Source organism: Natator depressus, chromosome 7 (genome assembly GCF_965152275.1).
Source record: "Natator depressus isolate rNatDep1 chromosome 7, rNatDep2.hap1, whole genome shotgun sequence".
Classification (NCBI taxonomy): Eukaryota; Metazoa; Chordata; order Testudines; family Cheloniidae; genus Natator; species Natator depressus.
Genome location: NC_134240.1, coordinates 68,248,702 through 68,264,625, shown reverse-complemented (window position 1 = coordinate 68,264,625; position 15,924 = coordinate 68,248,702). Strand labels below are relative to the sequence as shown.

At 41.0% G+C, this 15,924-nt stretch overlaps 2 protein-coding genes across 9 annotated transcripts in view; one reads left to right on the top strand and one right to left on the bottom strand.

The window, feature by feature from the left end:
- The window catches only part of LOC141990897 (rap1 GTPase-GDP dissociation stimulator 1-like), a 55,417-nt gene extending 50,129 nt beyond the window's left edge, over positions 1–5,288 (top strand). Inside the window, exons 11-14 of one of the 4 annotated variants that reach the window (XM_074958706.1) lie at positions 272–411; positions 1,474–1,600; positions 2,848–2,973; positions 4,259–5,288. In XM_074958706.1, coding sequence (XP_074814807.1) covers positions 272–411; positions 1,474–1,600; positions 2,848–2,973; positions 4,259–4,410 — 545 coding nt within the window. In that variant the 3' untranslated portion in view covers positions 4,411–5,288. Of the gene's footprint in view, positions 1–271; positions 412–1,473; positions 1,601–2,844; positions 2,974–4,258 lie in introns of all 4 variants that reach the window. The other 3 variants (XM_074958707.1, XM_074958705.1, XM_074958708.1) reach the window with 3 other exon arrangements.
- Positions 5,289–6,551: 1,263 nt separating this feature from the next.
- Positions 6,552–15,924, bottom strand: part of TSPAN14 (tetraspanin 14) — a 76,869-nt gene continuing 67,496 nt past the window's right edge. For all 5 annotated transcript variants that reach the window (XM_074958710.1, XM_074958709.1, XM_074958711.1 and 2 more), the window contains 3 exons: positions 14,913–14,957; positions 14,136–14,255; positions 6,552–11,193 (listed from right to left, as the gene is read on the bottom strand). In XM_074958710.1, coding sequence (XP_074814811.1) covers positions 11,122–11,193; positions 14,136–14,255; positions 14,913–14,957 — 237 coding nt within the window. In that variant the 3' untranslated portion in view covers positions 6,552–11,121. The remainder of the gene's footprint in view (positions 11,194–14,135; positions 14,256–14,912; positions 14,958–15,924) is intronic.

Below are 15,924 nucleotides of genomic sequence, written 5' to 3'. Positions count from 1 at the left end.
GCCAGGAAGCCTGACTCCCATTCCCCCGTTTTAACATTCAACAACTTTTTAATTTCTTAGAACGTCTTATGTCTGACTCACAAGTGTACTATAGTCCCAAACAGCTTGTCTGTAGAGTATGGTACCATGCAAACCAAACAGCGGTGTCCTTCAGTAGGGCAAGTGAGGTCATCAGCAGAATTAGACATCTGCAAGGATTCTCTTTTAGACTGCATCCTCTGTGCTACAGGCTCTGAGTAAACACCTGGACATGCCATTCTTCTCTTTTCAGCTGACAGTGCAGAGATGCTAGGACAGGACCCCCTGCTGATCAACAGACTTGTGCAATGGTGTGATGCCCAGGAGCACGCTGGTGTTCGTGGAGAAGCAAACCGATTGCTGGCATCGCTCTTGCGGCACAGCAGATCCCAAGTATGAAATTAGTGGTATAATTTTTTTTTAATTGTCAGGAGTGCTTGCTGCCAGGCTGGCATCCTTGTTGCTGTGTGCTTGCTGACAGCACACACAGAATCAGTACAAGCTTTTCCATACCACCCCTCCAACATGCCCCAGATGGACGGACTCCTTTCTGGGGTAGGAGAGCGATCACCCCTCATAACCACACAGTCCTTTTTGCTGAAACTACCCATAAGGGAGTCACCTAGTGCATGGGTGGTGGCTGTTTTGTCATATGGACACCTGTCAATGAGAATGGACTTAATTCACATTAATTTCAGACATCAGCTGGTAATAACTTTCAGTCACTCAGCAAGCTGGGCTGGATTTGAACCAGCAGCCTAGAGGAGAAAAACACCCTAATTGAATACCAGTTCCTGACTCCTCCATCAAGCATCCTAGGTACAATCTTCTTTTTCATAAAGATTTTACCATGTTCAAACATGAAACCAATATTAAAAAAACAAAACACAAACAGCTGAAAAAACCCACCTGTGTCATATACCAAAATCTCTTTCAGAAATTCTAAAGAGTTCACTGAGGCTGCCTAGTCCTTGCTGCAGGGAGGGATGAATGCAGGTTTTTTACATATTACATATGTAAGGCTATTCTGATTGATTATACAGAGGATATAAAATGGAGCTGTAATTTGCATAAAGTGGAATAAAGTAAAAATGAGTCACTACTAATTTAGAAGCTTTAATAATTAAAAGCTTGACCATGAGGAACCACAAGAGTAAAAGAAAAGGGAAGTACCTCTAAACATTGCTATTTCAGCTAAAGGAACACAAGGTGGCTTTCAAGCTCAGGTGAATGACTAATGCTGACAAAGAATTCTCTCTTCGGCAGTGCAGGCAAAATACAACAAATGTATCCAGAATAGCGCTTCAGGGATGGCAGGGGAACCATTTCCAATCGATTCAGAGACATTCAGGGGTGAACCATGATTTCCTTTTGTAACCTCAGTGTTATTTGTGCCTCAGCTTTTGATTTGTGATCCTTTCACCTGACCCATTTCTTTTGTTTGACTGACAACAGGAAGTGGTCAAAGCCATCCAGCAGGCACAAGGAGTGAAGCACCTGGTTTCCATGACAACAAGTGAACATGTTATCATGCAGAATGAAGCTCTGATTGCACTGGCCATAGCATCTGCAATTAATTTAGGTATCCTCCCTCTCCCAGAACATTGGCCTGAGTAACCATTTAAGATGTTGTTCTTGTTATTTATACAAGTATTTTATAGCCCTGTTAATTTGCACAGTGATTTACAGAATTTATGTAAGGTATATTCCTAGCCTTGAAAAGATTATGGTCTATTTTACCGTCAACAGGACAGAAGCAGAGGGACTGGGGATTACCAGTAAGAAGCAGGAACAAGGGATTTCTTGAAGTGGTTGGTTTTGGGGAGAGATTTGAAGAATCGAGGATGCTTGATAGATAGGGACAAGAAGTTATTTGATACGTGTGTGGGCAGTGTGTTAGAAGGCATGAAACCAAGATCATGACAAAGGGAGAATCAGGGAGAGTAGAGAGGAAGCAAGAATTTTAATAGGGGAAAGGAGCGTAGAGATGTTAGTGGAGTCAAAATTAGTTTGGGCCTTCCTTCTTAAATGACAGGCAAGATGATTCAAGGACAAAGCAGTGTCAGGGTAGACAGGAAGAGGACTGTAGCAGAGGCATTTTGGATAGACTTGAGAAAGTATAAATGACAAAATAGGCTAAAGGATCCTGCAAAAGCTCTGAATGAAAGAAATGAAAATACCCTCCTCTTCACAGTTACAATTAATAGGTTGGATTCCTAGTAGCATGGAGCACTCACAGCTCCCGTCAGCTTCAACTGGATTTGCGGTTGCTCAGCACCTTTGAAAAAATGGGGCTTGATATTTATTAAGCTTGGTGCTGCATATATAGGACATAAAAGACACTATCCTGAAGATCTTACAGTCTAATCTGAAGAACAACAACGATTGCATTTAAGACCCAACTACAAGAAGCCATTATTAATGCTAAGCTCCATCATGGACTAAAGCCAGAAAGGAATGTACTCTTAGACATGGATCAGTGCTGCCAGCATTGGTCAAGTCAGAAAAAGATCTATATACAGAAGATTAAGTCAGCTACCCACAACTATGAGAATGTGAGGGAAGGCTAGTAAAGATTGATACATATGAATTAAGCCATGATGTAGAAAATTTACTACCTATGGCTGAGCTGTTTTATGGGCCTGATACTGCAAGGTGCTGGGGGGTGCTCAGCACTTCACTGGACCAGGCCTTATATCTGCATTAAGGCAAGTCAGCCATTTTCTATCTTGTTTGACAGACCTTCATTTTTCATATGCAAGTTACCCAAGAATTTTTCATTGAAAACATAAGTTGTCATGGAAATAATTCTAATTTTATTTTCAGAAGTCATCAAAGATTCACTTAAGGAGTCGAGACTAGTTCGAAGCTTACATAAGCTTCTACAAGACGAGAGCACAGGTCCAGAGGTGAAATATAATTCAATGGGCCTACTGTGCAGCCTTCTTAATTCAGGTAATTTCACTTTGGCACTAAACGCCTGTCCATGTCTGTTACTGTGACATCACAAAAACTGTGTCACTAAGTATTTTCAACCAGGTGCGAGGTTGCATCCAAACAACAAAGTAGCAGCAGCAAGACTCAGAGGTTTATTTCTTTCTGCCAGGTAAGGACCAGACAGCCATTCTTCCTCTCATGGGATACCACCTTTCCCTGTGAGAAGTCCACTGAGGTCATTGGAACTACCTGTGATGGAGTCAAGAGTCAAAAGTCTAGAGGAGGGAGCAAAGTAACACAGACACCTTCACGCTTCCTCAGTTTTGGGGCTAGCATGCACCAGCTCTCATACCCAAAGCAAAATGTGTACGACAGCCTTGCAACAATTAGCTCAAGATATACTGGCTCGCTGACCCCACCCCTCATCTCCTAGCCATGTTGGCCCCCTACACAGAGGCTAGGGAGCGGTGTGGACAAACAACTGCCATGCTGGCACCATGCTGCCTAGAAATTCCTCTCCTGAGAGGAATCCCCAGCTGCCTGATTAAGCTGGCTCTAAGTCTGCTATGTGTCAATAAAGAGTCTGCCCAAATAGTTCTGATTTTTTTTACCCACATTTTTCTAAAATGGTTCAGGGGAAACCTGAAAGTGGGTTCCAGATTTTTAAATATTTTTTGAAAACCCAAGAATTTCTAAGTTTAAAAATCTATTGTCTGGGCAGACTTTTTCCATTTATTATATTCCAACAGTCCTCATACCACCCCATGGACCCAGACTGCTGAACCATAAACCAGGTAGGTCAGATCCTCAGCTGGTATAAATCAGCAAAGCTCTATTGATTTCAGTGGAGCTGTGCTGGTTTACAGCAGCTGGGGATCTGACCCATAAAGATTTTCTCAGTGGTCTATTTCATTAGCACGCTACAGACATCTTTTAACTTTGATGCTGAGTGTCAAATCTTCCTGGTATGAAATGCTGAAGCAAAATATAAAGCACTAGGTGGAGGCAGGAGCATGGCTGTTGTAATACATTCTAAAAAATTATTATTTTACAACTAGTTCTTCTGGGAAGTGTGAAGTAATAAAAGAAAAAAGATATTTAAACAGGGCAATTAGTTAACAGTTGCAAATAAGTTAACTTCTTTACAAAAATCATCATCCCAAGTGAGACTCTAAATAAGTTTGTATTTAAATAAAACATAGTGGAGTTAACCTGTGGCTGTAATACATCCTTACATTGTAGTATCTCCTTCAGAGTATGGACTAATGCATGTCATTAAAGTCTGTGTTTGATCTCCCTTCAGGTGATTTGAAGCAAGAAGTAGAAGAGGACAACATTAAAGAAACCTTGGAAAAACTTTGTAGCCATAGCAATGCAAATGTGGTCAAGCAGGCTGTGATGACCCTCCAGATACTGAGAGATGAGAGTCAAAACACCGGCTTTGTTTCTCCATAGCTGTTGGTGCTGCTTTCTCTGGCAGTTGGGGTATTTCAATAAAACGTTATCTTTTGCCAACAGCCACCATATTTATCACGCTGATGTCCACTAAATGCTATTAAACATAGTGCAGGCTACAGCTCTCATTGACGTGTAGGGCCTCATTTTCAAAACTGTACATGCAACACTGTATATCCATTTGTACTTCTAGTTTGCACCCACACTGTGTTACTGCAGCTGCATGTACCTACAGGCAGTCCAGGGCCCTAGCTACACTACAGCAGGGACACCCCCTGTGGCAGGGACAGGGGCAAGGAGCTGCCTCCTCCCTCCATAGAAACTGCAAATAAAGATCCTTCTTCTCCTGCCCCCTCTTTCCCCCCAGGCCTAGCACTAATGGCAAGATGTGCCCCTCAGCCCTCTGGAGAGACAGGTGCAGCAGGAGGGGGTGTCTCTCCCCTCCCCAAGTCTGACACCCTGGCTGCTGTGGTAATCTGTTTGGGAAGTGGGCCAGGCCCACTGCAATTTTTATTTCCCAACATGCAGAGTCCTCTGCTGAGGCAATGTTGGCAGGAGGCCTCAGAGCTTGAGATGGTCACTGTGAGAGATGGATGGAGCAGCTCCTACTCCCTTGGCTTTCAGAATGTCTGCTGACTCATTACATGACTCATTAGAATGATTCTCATTTTAAACTAAAGATCCCTTTATGCTGGTCTGGCAGAGTAAAGTGGCCCTAAAGTGGGAGTAAGTTGTATTTACATTTCTTTAAAGGCTCCATTTCAGCACCAGAGCAGCTCTGATGGTCTCAGATTCTGTTTCCCTCCCTAATTTCAGCTGCTTTCTTGATCACGATGCATGACCAAATGTCTTTTTAAGGAATAAATTTCAGTAACTGCGTGGATATACTAGGTTGTGTTTTGTTTTAACTCTTCCCTGGTTATGCGTATTGTTCCTGGGGAAAGGACCCCCCACACACTCCTTGCAGTATACTTCACTACATTACTGTCTGCACCAACTGAGAGGGACCAAGCATCTACAGCTGCATTAGACACTCCAAGGGACACTTCAACATGTCAGACTTTATAAGGTGACTATGGGACAGATTGTGCCCCCCCCCCCCCACTTGCCAGACTAGAAGCATAAGGGGCTGGGGAAGAACTCAGCTTCTGCACACCATAGGGCTGCCATGAACAGACCTACCTTGGCCCTCTCTGAATCCCTGGTACAGGGGACACATCCAGGGTGAGAGGGGGAATCTCCACAGTCCACATCATTACGAAAATTCTGGAGCAGTTCATGGACAGCCCGCAAGAAACTGTTGTATATTGGAGCATTCCTCAGGGTAAATCAAACATTTGTAACCCACAACAAACATTTGTGGAATATTTAGATTAAACCTTCACAGAGGTGTTAGTCTACTCCAGCTAATTAGCAGTCTCTCAACTCGGATTACAGTAGGGCTCTAAACTCCAGTCTAGATGTATTCGAAAAGGAGAATCAGGGCCTGAAAAGTTTAGTTCGGAATGATTTCAAAAATTCACTCTCTACACGAGGGGAATATTCAGTCAGTGTTCTATCACAGCAATCTTACATGGCTGCATGAATACTCTTGTACAAAATATTTAAATGTCAGTCATGTGTGACATCAGAAAAGCTAGTCGTTAAGTAAAGGAAGACACTTAAAATGAATGGAATGTCAATAGAAACGAAAGTGCAATAGTGTCATAGAAGACTAATTACACACAAAAGGAATGAATACAGATTTGTGCATACATGTAACACACTTGTACAACTCACCTTTCAGCAAGGGCTGAAATACAAAATATTGTCTCATTTCAGATATTTTCATTTTTATCCCTCCTTGCACCTCCTGGTGAAGGATTTATTGAAAAATTTAAAGCATGTCTAAAAAATAATTCCTAGTATAGAAGACATTTTTCAAATTAGCTATATTTTTTTTAAATTGTCCATGTAGCTGGTCTCAGAAGCCTAGCAATGTGCAATATCATCAAGTTCTGAAATTAACACACCTGAAGTAAATGTCATGGCAGAGAGGCGTTAAAGTCCTTTCTTAAAAAAAAAAATAAAATTAAAAAGATGATACATGTAATGAAAATTAACTTTATTTATACAAATTTTAGGGACTGCAAATTTAGCCACTGTTTCTCTACAATGCATTTTACAGTTCTCCTTGAAACACTTTTACACTGGCTTTCAACATTCAATTACAATCTTTGACATTGGCAGACCATACAGAAAGCATCTGTGCAATAAATCATAAGCAACATTTGGCAGCCGGGAGTGCAACGTAAGAATGAATTTAAAAGGTCTCGATGTAAAAACATAACAAAAGCACGTATGCTAAAGGCACTGTCTCATTTGTTTGTGCTGGTCATCAAAAGCATCAATAGAGAATTTAAACCTCAGCAATAAAAACCACTCAATTTACAAATGGCTGGATCCAACAAGTCTCAGAGCTGAAAAGAAAACACAGGTCCAGTGATGAAAGACATGAGGTTTGATATATTAAGTCATTTTATTTTTAAGGCTTAGAAGACAAAGGTATTGGAAGAAAAAGAAACCAAACCCCAGGGAAACCAACTGGGGAGCAGAGTTTGATCCACCCTTTTGTGGACTAGAAACACTGTTAAAGCTACATGTCTAGCTTCTGGAAAAGAGGGGAGCAGCTTGACACACAGCTCAGGCTGAGTTGTGGAGCAGCCTTGACAGACTCTGATGGGAGCACACTCCAGCCTTCTTGTGCTGTACAAAAGGTCATTGCAACATGGGGTGGATTGTTCAGATTCCCAGGAGAGGGGTGCTCCCTTGGGAAGAGAATACACTTCTGTGTGCTTTGCTCAGTCTGGGGCTCACAAAAGAATCTATTCTCATCTTGATCCGTAAGCAGTTGTGTGTCTGAATCAAGGTGCATTAAGCGGAGACCAAAGCCCATTATCACTGTCACTCATAACGGTGAAAAACTAAATAAAGATAAAGTATCCCAGAAATAAAAGCACTCACTTCCTAGAAATTAAATGTCCTCTCATAGCCCAGTCCATTAGTTCTGCTTTTGTCTCTCAAGTTCAGGCCATATAAGTTAAAGTTCACATCTGATATCTTCATTAAAAAAACAAAAAACAAAAAAAGAACTTGTTTCTATTGTAGTGTGGTGGACTTGGTCTGAATGCTACGTTGAGATCTCAACTTCAAGCATTTATGAAGTTTGGCGGTGGAATGATTTGAGTTGCTCCTCATTAGGAGCCTTAGAGGCAGCAGAAGCAGTTAACTGGTTAAGCTTTGCAGGACTCAGGCAATCGGAACCTACATATCTCTAGCAATTAAGGCACCGCAGGTTCATAAAGGATGTTCTATTTAAAGGTGTGTTTAGTAAGCAACGGGCAAATGTTCATGTTTCATATCAATTCAGGGATCTAGTTTTTGCAAACTATATTTGCCACTGCCAGCAGAACTGCTCTTTAAAATGGCTGGGAACAAAATTTCCAGAAGTACCTAAGTGACTTAGGAGCCAAAGTCCCATATTGAAAGTCACTTTTAAATACACTTAGGCTCCTAAATCCCCGAGTCACTTTTGTATGTGGGATTTAGGCACTTTTGAAAATTCAAAAGCAGAAAGAAGTGAAAAATGATGATAAAACCCTTTTCTCTGCTTTTGTGAGGCATTAAGCATTATTTACAAGAGTGTTGTAAATAGCTGCTATTAACTTTAAGTGTTAACAGTAGTAAAAGCAACAGGAATAAGCACCTAATTGTGAAAAGCTACACTTCAGATTTTGTTTTGCACAGAAGACACGATTGATAAGACAAGAGGAGTTAGACACTAATTTGCCAGCAAGCAAGCAGAAGAAACCTGATGACACAGAGAACTATGGAGAGATCTTACACCTGCCCAGATCCTCAGCTGGTGTTGGGGTAGTTCCAATGAAGCTAGCGGAACTGTGTTGATTTTCCCCAGCTAAAGAAATGGCCTGCTGGTTTTATTGGTCTTTCAGGGAAGTGCTACCTCTTCACAAGTTCAGAGAATAGTGAAATCTATTCCCTAGATGCAATTCAGGTGGCTACATTTCACAAACCGAATGTAGTGTTTTCAAACTAAATGGATTACTGTATTGTCACAGGTCACAAGCATAAATTGGTTGATGTGGCTTTAAGCCTCGGGTTGTCTGGCGCTGCAAACCAATGTTCTTAGTGGAAGAACTTGAAGCAATAATTATAGACATTGCTGTGCTACCTCCTAATTGCAAATATCAGCAGAGAGTTTAAGCCTGTTACTGCTGCAACAGATCCAGCAAACATGTGGCACAGACTTCAGCTTCAGGGCTCTGTAGAAGCAGCTTCTTTTGCCCTCTTTCCAGCTTCTCCTACTTACTGTTTTTCTTCTTGTTGAAGATCAAAGAAAAAAAATCACAGTATATGCCTGGAGATTTTACCTTCAGGTCATGTAGAAGGATACAATAGACACTGTATTCTGTGTCGGTCTCTGAGGAAATCAGCCACTCTTAGACAGGCTTCCTTTTCCCGTTCCGTCTCAGTCATTGGTCAGAAAAAGAAACATGAAAGCTCAGCTGAAAGCCACATACAAAATACAGCATTGTCCATGAAATGTTTCACAGAATGTCAAAGCAGCCTTCTTCTAGCTTTCATGCAAGAAAGGCTGGTACAGATCCCTATTGGTACCACCTTTCTTCCAGTGAATTGCTCATTAATACTTAGATAACACACACAAGGTTAAACACATGTACATAAAAAGATGTAATCAGAAGTTTGGCATTCTAAGAAAGCATAACACTTTGGAAACAAGCATCAATGTAGTAAAATATAATTACAAAAATATATACTTTACTAGAATTTATACGACATTAGGCACTGCAAATAATTGCTATCCCTGAAAAATAGGGTGCCATTACAAGCAGTGAACAGTTTTGTTAGTAAATAGCCCACAGTAAAATTGACACTGCAACAGCTATTTAAAAGCGTTCCTTATTATGTATCACACATTTCAGCTTTTACAGTTAGTTGTACTCTGATTTTTGATTTCACAGAAGATCAGAAGAGCGGTTTGGACTAGCACTACAGGCCAGATCCAAAGCCCACTGAAGTCAATGGGAGTCTTTCCATTGGCCTCCATAGACTTTGGATCAGGTCTTAAGCACACCAGTTTGCAGGAAATGTCATAAGGATTTAATTTCATCCCTGGTGTAAACAGGAGCCACACCCGTTTTACTTCAATGGGAGTAGCACTCACTTTGGGCCAGGGCCTAAAGCATTATTCTGGAGGCACAGCTCTGAGCATTTCTTCAACATGACTGGATCTGGTATTTTTGCAGGAAAGGCTGAGCAGCAAAGGACAAATGGAACAGGAAACAACAATGCATTCAAACAATTTCTTAAAATAAATTAATGCTAGTAACTCCAGTGCTCCACTAGACTCTTATGTGTATTATATTAGCTTTTGACTAGCCTGGAAAATCCTGAATCAAAGGTCTGACAGAGTTTAGCTTGTCCTTGAATGTCTTCTTAGTCCTACTATAGCAATCAACAGTCAAAGAAGATGATAAACAACAGTGTAGTGGACAGGTGTGAAAGAGAACAGATGGCAGACTAGAGAGCTTTTGACAGATACAATCGCATATTCAGTGATCTCTTGTACCAAGCAGAATTGTTAAATGCCTTCAGCCCAGCAGATATCACTCTTTTTAGAAGTAATTGCTCTACAAAACCGTGTAAGCAAACGGTGAGATTTTCTCCTTGATAAATTAAAACTATTTACAAACATCTAAAAAGGAGTAATAGCATCAGAGAATCCACCTATCCTCATGAAAAGACTTCCAACTATGCTATCAATATATAATTAAATTACTCTCTCTTGAGAAACTTATGTTGGCAAGAACTTTCAAAATAAGTGGCTTCTGTTACTCAAGCATTTGAGTCCCTACTGAAATATCTACATTAGCTCATATAGGGACATTCCCTATTTCTGCACAGCTGAGGTTCCATCTGACAACTGGAGACTTAATGACATTTCTTTACGGTCTCTAATACCAAGACTATCATGACTCCCAATAATCAAATGACATAACTGCCAGGGCCTTCCACTCACATAGGACGCAATGAAATGCTTGGTGTTTCGAGAACAGACTACAACATTTTGAGAATAGACGTTAAGTAACCTCCTTTGCCTATTCCATCAATGGGGTCACTGTCGATCTTTAGGACACTCTCTTCTAAGACCATGACAAACACCACAACAGATGCAGCTATGGTCCACATAATGAACACAACATTTGCAACCTCCAGTGATGGTAGCTGGGAGCCAAGACAAAACAGGCCTTACAGCAGCAAGTTCTTCAAGGTAAGGGACTGGTTTACAGCAGTTTCCATTTCTGCTTACTGAAGTCTTTCAGTCCATCCCTCATAGGTTTAGAGAAATGTCTTCCACATCAAAAGAGGTTTAAATCTAGTCTTCCCCTTGGAAAAAGAAACAGAGGTTGCATTGGGGAGAAGGGGATTAGGAGGAGGAAGCAGTGTCTTCTTTCTGCACCAGCCTGCAGCAAAAGCAGAAGCAGAGTAACATCTGGCTGATACAAAAATAAGGCTTTTAAAACCTGGCGCACTCCAAGGCCTGCGTGTCTCTCAATTTCTTTTCACCTTGATGTCAAATCAATAGCAGTGAAATGTATTTGTCTTCACAGCTGGTGTCTGCTTTCGTCTTCAGAAAAGATGACTTGCCTTTACAACTTCAATATCCGAAATCAGTGATCTAGCCAGGAAAATCCCAAAAATCTAAAGACAAACACAAAAAGACACAAAACCTGTAAGCAGTCTGGGAGGGAAAATGCACATTCTGGAGATTACCAAGTTGTGAGGCTGCTCTGAGTAAAGGGACAGATTCTGCTACCCTTAGTCAGGCTCCAATTCTGCAAACACTTAAGCACATGTATAACTCTTCTCAAATGAGTATTCCCATTAAAGTTAATGAAACTACTCATGTGAGTGAAGTTATGCTTAAGATATTTGCAGACTCAGGGACTTCTCACCCAAATAGCTACACACTACCCAATGAGGGTAAGGGTGGCATAATCGGGCCCATAAAACAAAAAGCTGGTGATTTAAAAAAAAAAAAAAAAAGATGCTTTCATGTAACACTTCTACTGGGAACAATCATATGACTTCTGTGTGTCAGAATGGGAAGCCAGGTTCAGCTAGGTTCCTTTAGGTCTAACACTCTCCCATCATTTCAATTACTTTTAAACATTTCAGGCATTTCCATTTTTCTGCCCAGTTCAGTGATTCAACTTGAAGATTTATAAAATCAGAGAGTTAGAAGGGACCGCAAGGGTCATCTACTCAGTCTAACCCGCTGCCAAAATGCAGGATTTGTTGTGTCTAAACCATCCAAGACAGACGGCTGTCCAACTTCCTTTTGAAAACCTCCCGAGTAGGCTTTTCACAACCTCCCTAGGCAGTCTGTTCCATTGTCCTACTGTTCTTACAGTTAGGAAGTTTTTCCTGAGAATTTAATCTAAATCTGCTATGCAGTAGTTTGAACATATTGTCCTTTACCCTGCCCTCTGTGACAAGACAGAAAAATACTTTTCTCCATCTTTTTTTAGGGGAGCCTTTCAAGTATTTGAAAACCACTATCACATCCCCCCCACCCCTTAATTTCCTCTTTTCCAAACTAAGTATACCCAATTCCTTCAGTCTTTGCTCATATGACTTGCATTCCATCCCTTTGATATCATATAGCCTGACCCTATCTCTCTCTTTCAGTCAATATTCCACTTTGAAAGCTTTTTGTACGTTTAATTCACATTTAACTGTGCCAAAGGACTGAAACATTTACCACAAACTTTAGTGTGAAAAATGTCATCATATCATTTTGAGCCTTTCACCAAAAATGGCCTTTTTCAAATTAACCCCCCCGCCCCCAACATTCAAAGTTTTGCAATGTTTCAATGAAAACTGGTTTGGGTTGAAAAGAAATTTTGGAAAAAGGTTGTGGGTGTGCACGTGTTCAAAAATCGGTAAAACTTTCATGTTTTTCACAAAAAATTGGGCCATTTTTGAAAATTTAAGAGGAAGTTCAATTTTCTCAGATTACGTTTCATTGTGGGTCCATCATGCAATGCAAAATAATTTACTGATTTAAGGAGAAGATCTAGTCACTGAAGACTTCTATGATCTTGAAGACGAGCCAGTTAAAGATCAGACATCGCTACTATTCTAGTCCTGGGCTTCTCCTGAGCACAGATTACCAAATAGGTTCATTGATACCAGACCATGTGGTGGTTTTAGGATATTGATGAAAAGGGGCATAAAAGTGCAATGAGACCAGCAAATCCATGTTAACTTGTGACAAAGGCAAGCTTGAACATAGGTCTATGGAAATGAGAGGTCACAACAACACCTCCGCACTTTGCAGCCTTGTCCTTACTAGCAATTTTAAAAAAAAACTAAAACCATGCATTTTTTTCCTTAAAGAGAGACTTAATATTTCACAAAGCTAAGAAATTAAAATAAAACCACATACACTTTCATCCTTCAAAAACACAGTGTTAAATTTTTTGCTATACTGTTCTTGCAAAACCCAAGGATTTCAAAGTTTCTAAAATACAGTAACTCCTCACTTAACATTGTAGTTATGTTCCTGAAAAATGCGACTTTAAGCAAAACGATGTTAAGCGAATCCAATTTCCCCATAAGAATTAATGTAAATAGGGGGGTTAGGTTCCAGAGAAATTTTTTTTTTGCCAGACAAAAAAAAGACTATATTATACATACATACACACACAGAGTATAAGTTTTAAACAAACAATTTAATACTGTACAGAGCGATGATGATTGTGAAGCTTGGTTGAGGTGGTGAAGTCAGAGGGTGGGATATTTCCCAGGGAATGCCTTACTGCTAAATGATGAGCTAGCAACTGGCTGAGCCCTCAAGGGTTAACTCATTGTTTTTAATGTAGCCTCACACTCTACAAGGCAGCACGAATGAAGGGAGGGGAGACAGCATGGCAAACAGAGACACAAACCATGTGTGTGTTTTAGAAAGAGAGAGGCGCATTTCCCCTTTAAGTATGCTGACGCCACTCTTAAGTGCAGTGCCTTGTTAAGTAGATCAGCAAGCTGAGAGACCAGCTGCTGCCAGAAAGCTCCCTCCGTGCTGAAACCTCTCGTGTGTCCCCCCTGCTCTACGGAAGACGGGGTAAGCGGGGTGCAAGAGCAGGGGGGAGGGCGACACACTGACATTAGCCGCTCTCTGGTCCCTGCCCCTGCACAGCAAGCAGGATGCTCGGGGAGCAGCTTCAAGGCAAAGGGCAGGAGCAGCACGGCAGTGGGGGGAGGGACAGCTGAACTGTCAGCAATTGATAGCCTGCTGGGTGGCTGCGGCACAGGGAACTTAGGGGACCGGGGAAGCTGATATGGGGGCTGTTGGTCCACCCTGGTTCCAAGCCCCCACCAGCTAGCTGCAACGGGCTGCTCTTCCTGCAAGCAGTGGACAAAGCAGGCAACTGCCAAACGACGTTATAAGGGAGCATTGTGCAACTTTAAACGAGCATGTTCCCTAATTCATCAGCAACGTAACAACTAAGCTATGTTAACTGGGATGACTTTAAGTGAGGAGTTACTGTATTGTTTTCCTCCCTTCAACTACCTTATAGTAGACAGAAGATGTGAGGCTGAAGCTTTTACTGTAGCAGTAGAAGAATGAAACCACTGACCTGCAGCAATGAGATAGCTATGAAGGCTCCTGCAACAATGTAGATGTTTCGGGGTAGCCAAGCTTCAAGGGCAGGGATACAACCCTTGGTGAAAATTAAGTTGTCCCATCGGTTTTTCTTCTGGGTAGACAGGGTGGGGAAGCATGTTACTTTTTCGTTTATATTTACTAGAACTATGCAGGCAACATTTCTTTGTATGGGTCTGTAGTTGACAGAACGAGTATTTTTAAAAGGAATCCAGAAGTACAAGAACTAGAGACTTGTAACTCAGATTGTCTTGAGCTTCATGAATCAGTACATATTTCTTGCTGCAAATTGACTATTAATTAGGAACACCCTTCAAAAGTTCTGATAAACAACCAGAAGTGTAGAAACTTATTTGGAATACACTTGAACTTTGAGTCTCTTCTTTCAATGATAACAGCGCTACCTCACCACCTCCCACCAATTAAACATATCCACTGTCTCTCTCCACCTGTCCCTAGTACAGGCAGACCCTCTCACTGGCTACAGGAAATCCCCAAGGCAGCTTCCATGCAGGTGATGGTATAGTCCAGCATACAGTTATTTGTTCGTATAGTTTTCCCTTGCTGCTCTATTTTATCGGTCCTGCATAAACATTGACTATTACTCTTAGTTTCTTAAATTTAAAAAGATAGGCCAAAATATTTAAGTTTTTCGAAAAGAGTGACCCAATCTAATTTATCAGTGTGTTAGATCACACATCTGAACCACCACCAGCTAGAAACACCAACACTGTAGGTAGCAGATACTCACCTGTGCTCTGATGTCATACCCACATTGCGTATTCACAACCTTTTGCTGGGAAGGGGGAAAAAGTTAGAAATATTAATACAATCCTACCAGCTTGAGTTCACAGGACATTGTTTATCTGTTAGAAGACTCGTGATCAAACTACAACCAACACCAACTGAGGGAACTACTCTATCTTCTGTTCATGCTCCACTATTTCATTTTTTTTTTAAAAAGCTTATCTTTTTATAAGACCATGAGACATGCTGAAGTATACGGATATGTTACCCCATTACTTTATAGGCCCCACACGTCCTTACAATCTTGTTTCTTCCACCCTCAGCTTTCATCACCCAGGCCAACCCAACATCATAAATTACAGGTCCCTCAGCTGTATCACTATTCTGCAGACATCTCAACACCTACTTCTTGAAATACTAATGATCAAATACCTATACCTTCAAAGACTTCTGTCACTTCAGCCAACTGACTTCAACCAGCTTTATGGAGTTGTGTGGCTGAAGTCCCACGCAACAACAGTTGAACGTTTTGGAGACGGGATTAAAAAAAACAAAACAAAAAAACCCAGCCTATTTATTTACACAAAAGAGTGCAGGGGATTTTTGTAAGCCAGTCGTGCTCCCCTCTTTCCCCCTTTTGGTGGCATGTTTGTGATTTTGATCAGCTAATAGCTGGACTCCTACAAGATCAAAGCTATTTGACTTAGATTATTTTTAGTGCATTTAGTTCAAAAGTCGACCAAGTAATCAGACTCTAAAATTCTAACAAACCCTGAAAATAGGACCTGACATTGAAGCGTACTGAACTCTAAGCCTTACAGAGCACAAAGACCACTGAAATTACTTGTGGCTTCAATGGATACAGAGACACTTGTGTGTGTGAGTAATTCTGAGATTCATTTCAAGACCACAGTTTTGTTAAGAGGAAAGCAAAAAAATTAAAATAAAATAAAAATGAAAACCTATTTGCTTCATAATTATAGTTGTCAATTTAACATAATTTGCAGTTGTAGGAA